We start from the raw sequence: 17,059 nt of genomic DNA on the forward strand, positions 1-17,059 counted from the left end.
CCAATCTTTCTATTTTTCAAGTTGATTGAATCCATTAGAGAGAAACATAATGTTATGAATTATCAACAGAGACCTCTATGATGATGAACTGGGCTCATTTGGATATGAAAAGAGCAGATGGGTCGAATTAAGATGGATCTAATTGACTACTCCATCAATTACTACAGCATCTCATCTCCTCCCCCTCTCGTTCTCTCTCTCCCTCATTCTCTCTCCCTCTCTCTCTTTCTCTCCCCCTCTATCTTTCTCTCTCTCTCGCTCTCTCTCTTTCCCATCTCTCTCTCTCTCCCACTCCATCCATCCCTCCCTCTACCTATCTTTCTCTCTCTCTCTCTCTCTCTCCCTCCATCCCTCCCTCTACCTATCTTTCTCTCTTTCTCTCTCTTTCTCCATCCCTCCCTCTACCTATCTTTCTCTCTCTCTCCCTCTCTCTCTCTCTCCCTCCATCCATCCCTCCCTCTACCTATATCTTTCTCTCTCTCTCCCTCCATCCCTCCCTCTACCTATATCTTTCTCTCTCTCTCTCTCTCTCTCCCTCCATCCATCCCTCCCTCTACATATCTTTCTCTCTCTCTCCCTCTCTCTCTCTCTCTCTCTCTCCCTCCATCCCTCCCTCTACCTATCTTTCTCTCTCTCTCTCTCTCTCTCTCCCTCCATCCCTCCCTCTACCTATCTTTCTCTCTTTCTCTCTCTTTCTCCATCCCTCCCTCTACCTATCTTTCTCTCTCTCTCCCTCTCTCTCTCTCTCCCTCCATCCCTCCCTCTACCTATATCTTTCTCTCTCTCTCCCTCCATCCCCCTCTACCTATATCTTTCTCTCTCTCTCTCTCTCTCTCTCCCTCCATCCATCCCTCCCTCTACCTATCTTTCTCTCTCTCTCCCTCTCTCTCTCTCTCTCTCCCTCCATCCCTCCCTCTACCTATCTTTCTCTCTCTCTCCCTCTCTCTCTCCCTCCATCCCTCCCTCTACCTATCTTTCTCTATCTCTCCCGCTCTCTCTCCCTCCATCCCTCCCTCTACCTATCTTTCTCTCTCTCTCCCTCTCTCTCTCTCTCTCTCCCTCCATCCCTCCCTCTACCTATCTTTCTCTCCCTCTCTCTCTCCCTCCATCCCTCCCTCTACCTATCTTTCTCTCTCTCTCCCTCTCTCTCTCCCTCCATCCCTCCCTCTACCTATCTTTCTCTCTCTCTCCCTCTCTCTCTCCCTCCATCCCTCCCTCTACCTATCTTTCTCTATCTCTCCCGCTCTCTCTCCCTCCATCCCTCCCTCTACCTATCTTTCTCTCTCTCTTTCCCATATCTGTCTCCTTTCTCACTCTCTCTTTCTCTCTCTCTCACACACACTTTCTCTCCCTCCATAGTCTTTATCTGGAGCTGGTATGTGCTCTGAACAGGGGAGAGAGGGGTGTGCTCTGTCCTCCTCCACAGTCCAAAATACATCTGGAACACATGGGAGTGATTAGACCCCTGAGATTCTAACATTTAGATCACATTTGAAAAGAGCCAGACAGGAACTGAAGTTCTTTAGGTTACACCATATCTGGGAAGATAATCATCTTTCCAAAATTGAAGTGAAAACAAGAATGATAATTTCATTGTCTGCCTATTTGTAAGTCTGTATCAGTGTGCTAAGAATCCTTGAAGGAAGACTGTTTTATCTACTGATTTCTAATAGCCCTCAAACAGGGTTGGTCATATTCACAGTTTAATGTGCAAAGTTTAGAACGCTACTTTATTGCCTACTCGGCAAATCAAGTATACATTTTCTATGTCTTTGTTGAAACTATAACTCGTGCATATGGGGAAAACAAGAGAACTTTAGTGTGACTATTCACACTAACTATTTGACGTGTAAACATCTTTTCAAATAGACTAGAGCGTGAGAGAGAGTTAAGTCCGGGTAAGAGCCAGCCATGTGTAACTATAAAAGGTCTGATTTTTTACATGACGTTGAGAGAGAGAGATTATTAACATGGGGTCAGAATTTTTTATGTCCAATACTGTGATACTGTGTGTGTGTATGCCTTTTTGTTAGTGTGTGTATGTGTGTTGCATTTGTCTGAATGTGTGTGCGAGAGAGGGAGGAGTGATGGAGTGAAATATGGTAAGTGACCGAGCAGTGTGTCGCTCTCTGTGTGTCGCTGTCTGTGTGTCGCTATCTCTCTCTGTGTCGCTCTCTCTCTCTCTGTGTGTGTCTCTCTCTCTGTGTGTGTCTCTCTCTCTGTGTGTCTCTCTCTCTCTGTGTGTGTCTCTCTCTCTCTCTCTCTCTCTCTCTCTCTCTCTCGGTCGCTCTGTATCTCTCTCTCTCTCTGTGTGTTTCTCTCTCTCTTTCTTTCTTTCACTCTCTTATCTCCATCCACCCAGAACAATAGACCCATGTATATGACAACAGTGGTGGTCCCGGGGTTCTAGGAAGTGTATCTCTGTCTGTGTGGTGACAATAGGCCCATGTATATGATGACAGTGGTGGTCCCGGGGTTCTAGGAAGTGTATCTCTGTCTGTGTGGTGACAATAGGCCCATGTATATGACGACAGTGGTGGTCCCGGGGTTCTAGGAAGTGTATCTCTGTCTGTGTGGTGACAATAGGCCCATGTATATGACAACAGTGGTGGTCCCGGGGTTCTAGGAAGTATATCTATGTCTGTGTGGTGACAATATTCCCACGGACATATTCAATCAATCCCTATACCAGTCTGCTGTTCCCACATGCTTCAAGAGGGCCACCATTGTTCCTGTTCCCAAGAAAGCTAAGGTAACTGAGCTAAACGACTACCGCCCCGTAGCACTCACTTCCGTCATCATGAAGTGCTTTGAGAGACTAGTCAAGGACCATATCACCTCCACCCTACCTGACACCCTAGACCCACTCCAATTTGCTTACCGCCCAAATAGGTCCACAGACGATGCAATCTCAACCACACTGCACACTGCCCTAACCCACCTGGACAAGAGGAATACCTATGTGAGAATGCTGTTCATCGACTACAGCTCGGCATTCAACACCATAGTACCCTCCAAGCTCGTCATCAAGCTCGAGACCCTGGGTCTCGACCCCGCCCTGTGCAACTGGGTACTGGACTTCCTGACGGGCCGCCCCCAGGTGGTGAGGGTAGGCAACAACATCTCCTCCCCGCTGATCCTCAACACGGGGCCCCACAAGGGTGCGTTCTGAGCCCTCTCCTGTACTCCCTGTTCACCCACGACTGCGTGGCCATGCACGCCTCCAACTCAATCATCAAGTTTGCGGACGACACAACAGTGGTAGGCTTGATTACCAACAACGACGAGACGGCCTACAGGGAGGAGGTGAGGGCCCTCGGAGTGTGGTGTCAGGAAAATAACCTCACACTCAACGTCAACAAAACTAAGGAGATGATTGTGGACTTCAGGAAACAGCAGAGGGAACACCCCCTATCCACATCGATGGATCAGTAGTGGAGAGGGTAGCAAGTTTTAAGTTCCTCGGCATACACATCACAGACAAACTGAATTGGTCCACTCACACTGACAGCGTCGTGAAGAAGGCGCAGCAGCGCCTCTTCAACCTCAGGAGGCTGAAGAAATTCGGCTTGTCACCAAAAGCACTCACAAACTTCTACAGATGCACAATCGAGAGCATCCTGGCGGGCTGTATCACCGCCTGGTACGGCAACTGCTCCGCCCTCAACCGTAAGGCTCTCCAGAGGGTAGTGAGGTCTGCACAACGCATCACCGGGGCAAACTACCTGCCCTCCAGGACACCTACACCACCCGATGTTACAGGAAGGCCATAAAGATCATCAAGGACATCAACCACCCGAACCACTGCCTGTTCACCCCGCTATCATCCAGAAGGCGAGGTCAGTACAGGTGCATCAAAGCTGGGACCGAGAGACTGAAAAACAGCTTCTATCTCAAGGCCATCAGACTGTTAAACAGCCACCACTAACATTGAGTGGCTGCTGCCAACACACTGTCATTGACACTGACCCAACTCCAGCCACTTTAATAATGGGAATTGATGGGAAATGATGTAAATATATCACTAGCCACTTTAAACAATGCTACCTTATATAATGTTACTTACCCTACATTATTCATCTCATATGCATATGTATATACTGTACTCTAGATCATTGACTGCATTCTTATGTCACTAGCCACTTTAACTATGCCACTTTGTTTACTTTGTCTACATACTCATCTCATATGTATATACTGTACTCGATACCATCTACTGTATGCTGCTCTGTACCATCACTCATTCATATATCCTTATGTACATATTCCTTATCCCCTTACACTGTGTATAAGACAGTAGTTTTGGAATTGTTAGTTAGATTACTTGTTGGTTATCACTGCATTGTCGGAACTAGAAGCACAAGCATTTCGCTACACTCGCATTAACATCTGCTAACCATGTGTATGTGACAAATACATTTTGATTTGATTTGATTTGAATAGGCCCATGTATATGACAACAGTGGTGGTCCCGGGGTTCTAGGAAGTGTATCTCTGTCTGTGTGGTGACAATAGGCCCATGTATATGACAACAGTGCTGGTCCCGGGGTTCTAGGAAGTGTATCTCTGTCTGTGTGGTGACAATAGGCCCATGTATATGACGACAGTGGTGGTCCCGGGGTTCTAGGAAGTGTATCTCTGTCTGTGTGGTGACAATAGGCCCATGTATATGACAACAGCGCTGGTCCCGGGGTTCTAGGAAGTGTATCTCTGTCTGTGTGGTGACAATAGGCCCATGTATATGACAACAGTGCTGGTCCCGGGGTTCTAGGAAGTGTATCTCTGTCTGTGTGGTGACAATAGGCCCATGTATATGACGACAGTGGTGGTCCCGGGGTTCTAGGAAGTGTATCTCTGTCTGTGTGGTGACAATAGGCCCATGTATATGACAACAGTGGTGGTCCCGGGGTTCTAGGAAGTGTATCTCCGTCTGTGTGGTGACAATAGGCCCATGTATATGACAACAGTGGTGGTCCCGGGGTTCTAGGAAGTGTATCTCCGTCTGTGTGGTGACAATAGGCCCATGTATATGACCACAGTGGTGGTCCCGGGGTTCCAGGAAGTGTATCTCTGTCTGTGTGGTGACAATAGGCCCATGTATATGACGACAGTGGTGGTCCCGGGGCTCTAGGAAGTGTATCTCTGTCTGTGTGGTGACAATAGGCCCATGTATATGACAACAGCGCTGGTCCCGGGGTTCTAGGAAGTGTATCTCTGTCTGTGTGGTGACAATAGGCCCATGTATATGACAACAGCGCTGGTCCCGGGGTTCTAGGAAGTGTATCTCTGTCTGTGTGGTGACAATAGGCCCATGTATATGACAACAGTGGTGGTCCCGGGGTTCTAGGAAGTGTATCTCTGTCTGTGTGGTGACAATAGGCCCATGTATATGACAACAGTGGTGGTCCCGGGGTTCTAGGAAGTGTATCTCTGTCTGTGTGGTGACAATAGGCCCATGTATATGACAACAGTGGTGGTCCCGGGGTTCTAGGAAGTGTATCTCTGTCTGTGTGGTGACAATAGGCCCATGTATATGACGACAGTGCTGGTCCCGGGGTTCTAGGAAGTGTATCTCTGTCTGTGTGGTGACAATAGGCCCATGTATATGACGACAGTGGTGGTCCCGGGGCTCTAGGAAGTGTATCTCTGTCTGTGTGGTGACAATAGGCCCATGTATATGACAACAGCGCTGGTCCCGGGGTTCTAGGAAGTGTATCTCTGTCTGTGTGGTGACAATAGGCCCATGTATATGACAACAGCGCTGGTCCCGGGGTTCTAGGAAGTGTATCTCTGTCTGTGTGGTGACAATAGGCCCATGTATATGACGACAGTGCTGGTCCCGGGGTTCTAGGAAGTGTATCTCTGTCTGTGTGGTGACAATAGGCCCATGTATATGACGACAGTGGTGGTCCCGGGGCTCTAGGAAGTGTATCTCTGTCTGTGTGGTGACAATAGGCCCATGTATATGACGACAGTGGTGGTCCCGGGGCTCTAGGAAGTGTATCTCTGTCTGTGTGGTGACAATAGGCCCATGTATATGACGACAGTGGTGGTCCCGGGGCTCTAGGAAGTGTATCTCTGTCTGTGTGGTGACAATAGGCCCATGTATTCCTTGAGTTCAGGGCTGAGTTGTATTGGGTGACAGACATACTCCTTAAACAAACCATACACATATTTGGTTCCTTAATATTTTGTATTTTTATTTTGGACCTGGTTCAGTGACATTCAAGCTTTGGAGGACATGGCCTTCCCAGTCACATGAGCACAAGAGAGCACAGATAAATTCTCCCACCACAAACGTAATGAAAAAGAGCACAGGACACATTTTGTAAGAGCTCCTGTTACTGTTTGCACATGGTCTTCGAACTGCAGTTGAAAACAAAGTGTGTAAGTTTAACACTGTAGCTTATTAAACAATGACCTTAATGTAAAACAAAAGACTCAGCAATGTTTTTAGATGGAAAAGAGAGAGAGAGAGAAAGTGGTACAACACCGTGTTACTATAGCGACAGCAGAGTGACGGTGGACTTGGTTAATTGTCAGAGTAGTGTAAGCTCTTGGACATGACCCTGCCCGCCTCCACCTCAATTCTGATCAGCAGACGCTTCCTGGGGCTGGTTGGGGGGCCACCGGCATCTAATGGGAGGGGCTTCAGAGTCTTCGAAGGCAAATCAATGTCTGCGTGTAAGCAAGAACTGGGATTGGTCGGTTTGTTTTAGTAATCTGAGCAAAAGAGATATGATTTGATTTTAGTAGGACACACACAGATCATGACACAACACAGGTCACAGTTCCTTCCTATCGGATCTTTCTCTTCTTACTCACCCTTCTACACATTTACTGAGGATGGGAAAGAACTACTCGGCAGTGGTGTAAAGTACTTAAGGAAAAATACTTTTAAGTACTACTTAATTAGTTGTTTGGGGTATCTGTACTTTACTATTTCTATTTTTTTTTTACAACTTTTACATTTACTCAACTACATTCCTAAAGAAAATAATGTACATTTTTTCATCCCTCTGATCTGGAGGACTCACTAAACAGAGAACATCCCTAGTCATCCCTACTGCCTCTGATCTGGAGGACTCACTAAACAGAGAACATCCCTAGTCATCCCTACTGCCTCTGATCTGGAGGACTCACTAAACAGAGAACGTCCCTGGTCATCCCTACTGCCTCTGATCTGGAGGACTCACTAAACAGAGAACATCACTGGTCATCCCTACTGCATCTGATCTGGAGGACTCACTAAACAGAGAACATCCCTGGTCATCCCTACTGCCTCTGATCTGGAGGACTTACTAAACAGAGAACGTCCCTGGTCATCCCTACTGCATCTGATCTGGAGGACTTACTAAACAGAGAACGTCCCTGGTCATCCCTACTGCCTCTGATCTGGAGGACTCACTAAACAGAGAACATCCCTGGTCATCCCTACTGCCTCTGATCTGGAGGACTCACTAAACAGAGAACATCCCTGGTCATCCCTACTGCATCTGATCTGGAGGACTCACTAAACAGAGAACATCCCTGGTCATCCCTACTGCCTCTGATCTGGAGGACTCACTAAACAGAGAACATCCCTGGTCATCCCTACTGCATCTGATATGCCAGACTCACTAAACACAAATGCTTTGTTTGTAAATTATGTCTGAGTGTTGGAGTGTGTGTCTGGCTATCCGTACATTTTAAAAACAAGAAAATCGTGTTGTCTGGTTTGCTTAATATAAGGAATTTTAAATGATTTATACTTTTACTATTGATACTTAAGTACATTTAAAACCAAATACTTTAACATTTTTACTCAAGTAGTGTTTTACTGGGGGACCTTTACTTTTACTTGAGTTATTTTCTTTTAAGGTATCTTTACTTTGACTCAAGTATGAAAATTGGGTACTTTTTCCACCACTGCTACTCTGAAGAGGAAAGTATCATGTAGATGCTACCTAGAGGCTCCAAGGTTAAATAAACTAATGAAGAAGAGAGTGAATCACTGGAGGGAATAAGAAGAGCTCTTACCTTGATGACGTATATGGTCATTCATTCTGAAATGACAGAGAGAATACGGGCTAAGTATAGGCAGGATACCCCTCTCTCTCTCTCTCTCTCTCTCTCTCACACACACACACACACACACACACACACACACACACACACACACACACACACACACACACACACACACACACACACACACACAACCCCCTTACATCGCCTGTCACTTCACACACTTCCCTCCCCCTGTTCCCACCGCTCCACTGTGCCACTCACCTAATCTCCTCTCCCTCCAGTAGCTTCCTGTAGGTGGCGATCTCGATGTCCAGGGCCAGTTTGAGGTTCATCAGTTCCTGGTACTCCCTGACCTGACGGGCCATGTCCTGCTTGGCCCTGCGGAGGGCGTCTTCCAGCACAACAATATTATCCCTGGCCTGCTCCAACGCATTCTGCCCATCCACCTCCACATCCTCAATGTCCTTCTCAACAACTATTTTCTGAACAGGGGAAGAGAGGAGGGAGGGAGGGTCAGAGGGAAAGGGTCGGAAGGAGAGGGTCAGGGAGAGAGGGTCAGAGAGAGAGGGGGGAGGGTGAGTGTGAGAGAGAGGGGTAAAGGGAGGGGGGGAAGAGGCCAAAAGGGCATAGGGGGAGAGGGTCAGAGGGAGAGGGTCAAAGGGAGGCGGGGAGAGGGTCAGAGGGAGAGGGAGAGGGGAGAGGTCAGAGGGAGAGGGTCAGAGGGAGAGGGTCAGAGGGAGAGGGTCAGAGGGAGAGGGTCAAATGAAGGGGGAGAGGGTCAGAGGGAGAGGGTCAAAGGGAGGCGGGGAGAGGGTCAGAAGGAGGGGGAGAGGGTCAGAGGGAGGGGGAGAGGGTCAGAGGGAGGGGGAGAGGGTCAGAGGGAGAGGGTCAGAGGGAGGGGGAGAGGGTCAGAGGGAGGGGGAGAGGGTCAGAGGGATAACAGAAGTGGAGAAGGATATATAAATATAGGAAACAGTGTGTGTGTGTGTATGTGTGTGTGTGTGTGTATGCGTGCAAGAGCGTTTCACCTGCTTCTTGAGGGTCTCCAGCTCGGCCTTCAGTCTCTGTATTAGACGAAGCATGTCAGCAATCTCCTTCTTCACATTACGTACATCCTGCTCATACTGCTCTGCTGTCAGCACTATGTCATCCATCTGAGAGGGGAAGGAGAGGGAGGGAGAAAGAGAGAGGGAGGAGAGGGGAGGGAGGGAGAAAGAGAGAGGGGGAGAAGGAGGGAGGGAGAAAGAGAGAGGGGGAGAAAGAGGGAGGGAGGGGAGAAAGGATAGAGGGGAATCAGTGAATATATTTAAGATAGTCATCACACTTGTTGCATCGTCAACATCATTTACTGTGATACATAATGTTGGTGTGTGTGGCTCTGATGTGTAACTGTGATTAAGTTGCAAAACAAAACAACAAAACTTATTCTTTTAATTTACTATTTGAATTTTAGCCCTTTTTCTCCCCAATTTTGTGGTATCCAATTGTTTTAGTAGTTACTATCTTGTCTCATAGCTACAACTCCCGTACGGGCTCAGGAGAGACGAAGGTTGAAAGTCATGCGTCCTCCGATACACAACCCAACCAAGCCGCACTGCTTCTTAACACTGCGCGCAACCAACCTGGAAGCCAGCCGCACCAATGTGTCAGAGGAAACACAGTGCACCTGGCAACCTTGGTTAGCACGCACTGCACCCGGCCCATGATGAGACAAGGAGGCCACAAAAGATACCACTCACCCCCACCACCAACACTCACCCCCACCACCACCACTCACCCCACCACTACTCACCACTCACCCCAACCACCACTCACCCTCACCACCACCACTCACCCCAACCACCACTCACCACTCCTCACCACTCACCCCAACCACCACTCACCCTCACCACCACTCACCCCAACCACCACTCACCACTCCTCACCACTCACCCCAACCACCACTCATCACTCACCCCAACCACCACCACCACTCACCCCACCACTACTCACCACTCACACCAACCACCACTCACCCTCACCACCACCACTCACCCCAACCACCACTCACCACTCACCCCAACCACCACTCACCACTCACCCCCACCACCACTTACCCCACCACTACTCACCACTCACCCCACCACTACTCACCCCAACCACCACTCACCACTCACCCCCACCACCACCACTCACCCCACCACTACTCACCCCAACCACCACTCACCACTCACCCCCACCACCACTCACCCCACCACTACTCACCACTCATCCCCACCACCACCCACCCCACCACTACTCACCCCAACCACCACTCACCACTCACCCCAACCACCACTCACCGTCACAACCACCACTCACCCCAACCACCACTCACCCCCACCACTCACCACCACCACCACTCACCCCACCACTACTCACCACTCACCCCAACCACCACTCACCCTCACCACCACCACCACTCACCCCAACCACCACTCACCACTCACCCCAACCACCACTCACCACTCACCACCACCACCACTCACCCCACCACTACTCACCCCAACCACCACTCACCCTCACCACCACCACTCACCCCAACCACCACTCACCACTCACCCCAACCACCACTCACCACTCACCCCCACCACCACTCACCCCACCACTACTCACCACTCACCCCACCACTACTCACCCCAACCACCACTCACCACTCACCCCCACCACCACCACTCACCCACCACTACTCACCACTCACCCCCACCACCACTCACCCCACCACTACTCACCACTCACCCCCACCACCACCCACCCCACCACTACTCACCCCAACCACCACTCACCACTCACCCCCACCACCACCACTCACCCACCACTACTCACCCCAACCACCACTCACCACTCACCCCAACCACCACTCACCGTCACAACCACCACTCACCCCAACCACCACTCACCCCCACCACCACCACTCACCACCACCACCACTCACCCCACCACTACTCACCACTCACCCCAACCACCACTCACCCTCACCACCACCACCACTCACCCCAACCACCACTCACCACTCACCCCAACCACCACTCACCCCAACCACCACTCACCACTCACCCCAACCACCACTCACCACTCACCACCACCACCACTCACCCCACCACTACTCACCACTCACCCCAACCACCACTCACCCTCACCACCACCACTCACCCCAACCACCACTCACCACTCACCCCAACCACCACTCACCCCAACCACCACTCACCACTCACCCCAATCACCACTCACCCCCACCACCACCACTCACCCCACCACTACTCACCACTCACCCCAACCACCACTCACCCTCACCACCACCACTAACCCCAACCACCACTCACCACTCACCCCAACCACCACTCACCACTCACCCCCACCACCACTCACCCCACCACTACTCACCACTCACCCCACCACTACTCACCCCCACCACCACTCACCCCACCACTACTCACCACTCACACCCACCACCACTACTCACCCCAACCACTACTCACCACTTATCCCCACCACTCACCACCACCACCACCACCACCACCACCCACTCCTCACCTGTCACCCCAACCACCAGTCACCCCCACCACCAGTCACCCCCACCACCTGTCACCCCCACCACCAGTCACCCACACCACTCCTCACCAATCACCCCAACCACCAGTCACCCCCACCACCAGTCACCCCTACCACCAGTCACCCACACTACTCCTCACCACCCCCGCTCACCACTCACCCCCGCCACCACTCACCAACACAGCGGTTGAGAGCGTTGGGCCAGTTACCGAAAGGTCGCTGGTTCAAATCCCAGAGCCGACCAAGTGAAAAATCTGTCAATGTGCCCTTGAGCAAGGCATTGAACCTTGTCATTGAACCTTGTAAGTCTCTCTGAATTAAGTTGGTGGTTGAAGATATCCCTCTAGTGGTGTGGGGGCTGTGCTTTGTCAAAGTGGGTGGGGTTATATCCTTCCTGTTTGACCCTGTCCGGGGGTGTCCTCGGGTGGGGCCACAGTGTCTCCTGACCCCTCCTGTCTCAGCCTCCAGTATTTATGCTGCAGTAGTTTATGTGTCGGGGGGCTAGGGTCAGTTTGTTATATCTGGAGTACTTCTCCTGTCCTATTCGGTGTCCTGTGTGAATCTAGGTGTGCGTTCTCTAATTCTCTCCTTCTCTCTTTCTTTCTCTCTCTCGGAGGACCTGAGCCCTAGGACCATGCCCCAGGACTACCTGACATGATGACTCCTTGCTGTCCCCAGTCCACCTGGCCGTGCTGCTGCTCCAGTTTCAACTGTTCTGCCTTATTATTATTCGACCATGCTGGTCATTTATGAACATTTGAACATCTTGGCCATGTTCTGTTATAATCTCCACCCGGCACAGCCAGAAGAGGACTGGCCACCCCACATATGCTCTCTCTAATTCTCTCTTTCTTTCTCTCTCTCGGAGGACCTGAGCCCTAGGACCGTGCCCCAGGACTACCTGACATGATGACTCCTTGCTGTCCCCAGTCCACCTGACCGTGCTGCTGCTCCAGTTTCAACTGTTCTGCCTTATTATTATTCGACCATGCTGGTCATTTATGAACATTTGAACATCTTGGCCATGTTCTGTTATAATCTCCACCCGGCACAGCCAGAAGAGGACTGGCCACCCCACATATGCTCTCTCTAATTCTCTCTTTCTTTCTCTCTCTCGGAGGACCTGAGCCCTAGGACCGTGCCCCAGGACTACCTGACATGATGACTCCTTGCTGTCCCCAGTCCACCTGACCGTGCTGCTGCTCCAGTTTCAACTGTTCTGCCTTATTATTATTCGACCATGCTGGTCATTTATGAACATTTGAACATCTTGGCCATGTTCTGTTATAATCTCCACCCGGCACAGCCAGAAGAGGACTGGCCACCCCACATAGCCTGGTTCCTCTCTAGGTTTCTTCCTAGGTTTTGGCCTTTCTAGGGAGTTTTTCCTAGCCACCGTGCTTCTACACCTGCATTGCTTGCTGTTTGGGGTTTTAGGCTGGGTTTCTGTACAGCACTTTGAGATATCAGCTGATGTACGAAGGGCTATATAAATAAATACATTTCATTTGATTTGAAATAAATTTGATTAGAGTGTCTGCTAAATGACCTAAAATATAAAAAATCCTCACCTTTTTCTGGTTCCACAGCTCTGCCTCCTCTCTGGCACGGGAGGCCATGTCCGCGTACTGTTTCTTGACGCTGTCGATGATCTCGTCCATGTCTAGAGATCTCTTGTTGTTCTCCTTCACGACCACCGTCTCATTCTGGATATGAGACTCCAGCTCCTTCAGCTCCTGTCACCCCACAGCCGGGACAACAATACTACATTAGACAAGGAGATCTGAGCCTTCCGAGTGGCGCACTGGTCTAAGGCACTGCATTGCAATGCTAGCTGTGCCTCTAGAGATCCTGGCTCGAGTCCAGGCTCTGTCGCAGCCGGCCGGGATCGGGAGAGCCATGGGGCGGCGCACAATTTGGGGAGGGTTTGGCTGGCAGGGATGTTCTTGTCCTATCGCGCACTAGCAAGTCTTGTGGCGGGCTGGGCACAATGCACGGGGTCACGGTCGCCAGGTGTACAGTGTTTCCTTCGACACATTGGAACGGCTGGCTTCCGGGTTAAGTGGGCATTGTGTCAAAAAGCAGTGCGGCTTGGCAGGGTCGTATTTCGGGGGACACACGGCTCTCGACTTTCGCCTCTCCCGAGTCCGTACGGGAGTTGCAGCGATGGGACAAGACTGTAACTACCAATTGGATACCATGAAATTGGGGAGAAAAAGGGGTAAAGAGCAGGAGATCTGGGCTGCGTCTCATTCCAGCTAACTGCCTCCTTCGCTCTGCCCTAGTTGGCAGATTTGAGATGGTTTGTGCACTGGGTAGGTGTAAGTTGCAATAGTTCCACACAGCGCCATGCAGTAAAGAGAGTTTGGCAAACTTTTACACTGGACGCCATGTTAGCTATATATGGTTCTGGTTCCACCTAGCCTCTGATTGGCCGATGGGTGTGTCAGTCAGCCTACCTCCTCATAGCCCCGCCTCAGGAAGTCCAGTTCTCCCATCAGGTCCTCCAGTTCCAGAGCCAGATCCACGGCTGCCAGGTGGCCCTCATCCACATCCTTCTTGTTGATCACAAAGTCATTCTCCAGATCCGACTTCTTCTGGATCTCATCCTGGTACCTGGAGGACCACAGAGTGGATAATGAAGAGGATGTTGTTTTGATATTTTACATTTGAGTCATTTAGTAGACGCTCTTATCCAGAGCGACTTACAGGAGAAATTAGGGTTAAGTTCCTTGCTCAAGGGAACAGACAGATTTTTCACCTAATTGGCTTGGAGATTCAAACCAGCAACCTTTTGGTTACAGGCCCAATGCTCTTAACCTCTAGGCTACCTGCCGCCCAGGTATGATATGACTGAGATGGGAGCTCAGGTGAGCGCACACACCTGCTTGCACGACACACCACACCACGACACGACACGACACGACACGACACACCACAACCAAGACACAACACACCACGACACACCACACCACGACACACCAAACCACGACACACCACACCACATGCATCCTCAAACCCCTTTGACTGACATGTCAATTTATCATCCTACTGTCAGACCATCTGTAGCTTTGTTTCCCTCTCACCCCCCCAAGTCAGACAGACACCCTAGCATAGCATAACTGTGTTGAGCTGATCCAGACTGGGTAAGAGCCCAGGATGGATGGGATGAATGGGCCCAGGTCCCTAAAGGTTCCACATTTTCTCCACTCTCAGAGCCATGTCTGTGGGTACTGTGTAACACAGAGGCCCATGGTTAGGGGGTAGAGGGGCGTAGAGGGGCTGGGGAGTGTACACTGACTACAGTACATTTACCTCTCCCCACAGACATAGTGCAGGGCACACCAGAGCTCCCCTGTATATACTTAACTCAACCCAGTGGACAGAGGCTTATGTAAGCATAAAGAATTAGCACCTCCGACTCTTGAGGCCTGGGGACCCAGGTGGAAAAATGTAGCCTAGCGTGAGAAAACGCTGTTTGTCACTTTAGACTGATGAGGTTCTTGTTGTGGACTGTGGCATTTCCTGGAGGCCTGGTGACCTGTACAATATCTAAACTCTGATTTATATTATACCATTGACTGTCCTGGTTGTCTCCCTAGGCCTGCTACACAGGAATCAGGTGTTGGGTGGTTTGTTAGGGCTTTCTGAAATGGTCCATACATTCATCATTTAGATCTCTCTCTTGCAGTGCATGTTGTCCAATTCAATGTCATTCTATTGTATTGCACTGTATTATTTTCTATTGTATTCCATTCTATTCTGTTCTATTTGATTCTATTAAGTCTTAACTACGAAAGGCTCTGTGAAGGCTCTGTGAAGGCTCTGTGAAGTCACTGACTTGTTGCGTGTCTGGTCCACTTCGTCCTGGCAGTGGGCCAGCTCCTGCTTCAGTTTCTGTTTGTCCCGGACCAGTTTCTGGATCTGCTGCTGCAACTCGTTGGCCAGCTGTTGGACCACAGCGTCCACGTTGCCTTGGTAGTCCTCCTGCTCCTTCAGGATCTTCAGACGCGTGTCCAGGACCTTGTTCTGCTGCTCCAGGTTTTGCACCTAAAGGGAGAGGGAGAGAGAGTATATTGGATCAGAAACTCAATCAAGGTTGTTGCATCTGAAACCAGTCAGAGTAAACTACAATGAGTTATAGAAGGAAAAAAATCTCCTATCCATTTTTATTCATGTCACTGGGGGATTGTGGGTTACGATTTGTAAGCCTCCACTTCTCTGCTAGCAGGAATTGAACAGATATTGAAAAAGTGACTCTACAACCTGTTAGTCTTGTGGGATGCCATTGTGTGTGTGTGTGCGTGTGCTTGCGTATATGTGCACATATGTGGAGCCTCAGTGATGAAGGGTCTCAGTACACTAACTGGGCAACACCAGATCTGCCCACGGCTATACTTCCACTGTGTGGGTGGCAGCAACATGCATTAGGTTTACACCCAGACTCTCATGGCCGTTAAATATAGAACCAATGTGTGATTCACTACAACATACTCACATTATAGTCTGTTAACAACACATAGGCCCCCACACTTACAAATGTAACCCAACAAAAATATGATATAATATTGACTAAATCCAAGTCCAAAAATCTATATAAGAAAATAGATTTGGAAAATTTGCAAGAGATTAAAAATAATTCCATTTTGAAATGGTATTCTGTTATTGACCACAAGGTGGCACCTTAGGGCGTTTTCAACGGCTATGATCGATGGAGAGAGAAAGAATGAAAGAGAGAGAGAGAGGCTCAGAACGCGGAGCAGAGAGCAGGAGACTGTCTGACAGGTTTTCTTTACAGCTGTGAGTGATGGTGATGAGACTGCTAGAGCACCTCTCTCTGGGTAGGATGTTTTGGCTACATAAACCCCGCTGCTGGGATGATTACAGAGGCTCTTATTTTAGTGAAGGTAGGCTTCTAATTATGTAAAGGTGGTAATGAAGTATAATGACAGTTAAGTAGAATATATAAAAACGTAGGCCTGTAGATAATTAGAAATATACATTTGTTTTATCTCAAGATGTGTTTTGGGTCTATCTAATGGAATTATTACACAATGAATTGGAAGTAAATGCATAAATTAAGCATCAAATCAAATATCATATGGCTGAAATAATTACGTAGGAGTGCCATACATGTGTTTCTCTATTACCAGCAGACTTCAGACAGACCGATTGCATCAATGTATTGATTTTGTAAAATGATCAATCCAATCAATAATAATAACAGAATAATAAAATAACACACCTTGTCAATGAACGCTATAAACTTGTCGTTGAGTCCAACCATCTGGTCCTTCTCCTGGCTCTTGGCTGACTGGTCCTTCGGGTCCACCTTGGGGTTGTTGGGCTCTAGAAGGTCCTTGTTAGTGGCGACGTTCGGGTAGCTTTTGGGCTTGTTACCCGAGGGAGTGTCGGACTGGCTGCTGTATCCACCTGGTTTGGACATCTTGTCTTTGTGTTCTTGTCAGAATGACAGAGA

At 49.4% G+C, this 17,059-nt stretch overlaps 1 protein-coding gene across 2 annotated transcripts; it reads right to left on the reverse strand.

The window, feature by feature from the left end:
- Nucleotides 1-6,180: 6,180 nt before the first annotated feature.
- Nucleotides 6,181-17,026, reverse strand: LOC115120117 (intermediate filament protein ON3-like). 2 transcript variants are annotated; one of them, XM_065018974.1, is made up of 8 exons: nucleotides 16,826-17,026; nucleotides 15,422-15,630; nucleotides 14,040-14,196; nucleotides 13,152-13,316; nucleotides 9,039-9,164; nucleotides 8,272-8,492; nucleotides 8,020-8,045; nucleotides 6,181-6,678 (listed from the first exon to the last, which is right to left on the reverse strand). In XM_065018974.1, exons 1-8 carry the CDS (start codon nucleotides 17,024-17,026, stop codon nucleotides 6,533-6,535), a joined length of 1,251 nt encoding a protein of 416 aa, XP_064875046.1. In that variant the 3' UTR covers nucleotides 6,181-6,532. The 2 variants fall into 2 exon arrangements, with proteins under 2 accessions (XP_064875046.1, XP_064875047.1); XM_065018975.1 differs by having other exon boundaries at nucleotides 6,592-6,723.
- Nucleotides 17,027-17,059: the final 33 nt, after the last annotated feature.

This window comes from Oncorhynchus nerka, linkage group LG5 (assembly GCF_034236695.1).
Source record: "Oncorhynchus nerka isolate Pitt River linkage group LG5, Oner_Uvic_2.0, whole genome shotgun sequence".
Classification (NCBI taxonomy): Eukaryota; Metazoa; Chordata; class Actinopteri; order Salmoniformes; family Salmonidae; genus Oncorhynchus; species Oncorhynchus nerka.

Bases quoted from the DNA above. Each gene is read 5' to 3' on its own strand.
- LOC115120117 (XM_065018974.1), bottom strand. From the start codon at position 17,026: ATGTCCAAACCAGGTGGATACAGCAGCCAGTCCGACACTCCCTCGGGT. The intron at 13,317-14,039 runs GTAGGCTGACTG...GTGGGGTGACAG, and splicing joins TGAGGCGGGGCTATGAGGAG to GAGCTGAAGGAGCTGGAGTC. The intron at 6,679-8,019 runs GTAAGAGCTCTT...GCTTACACGCAG, and splicing joins TGACCATATACGTCATCAAG to ACATTGATTTGCCTTCGAAG.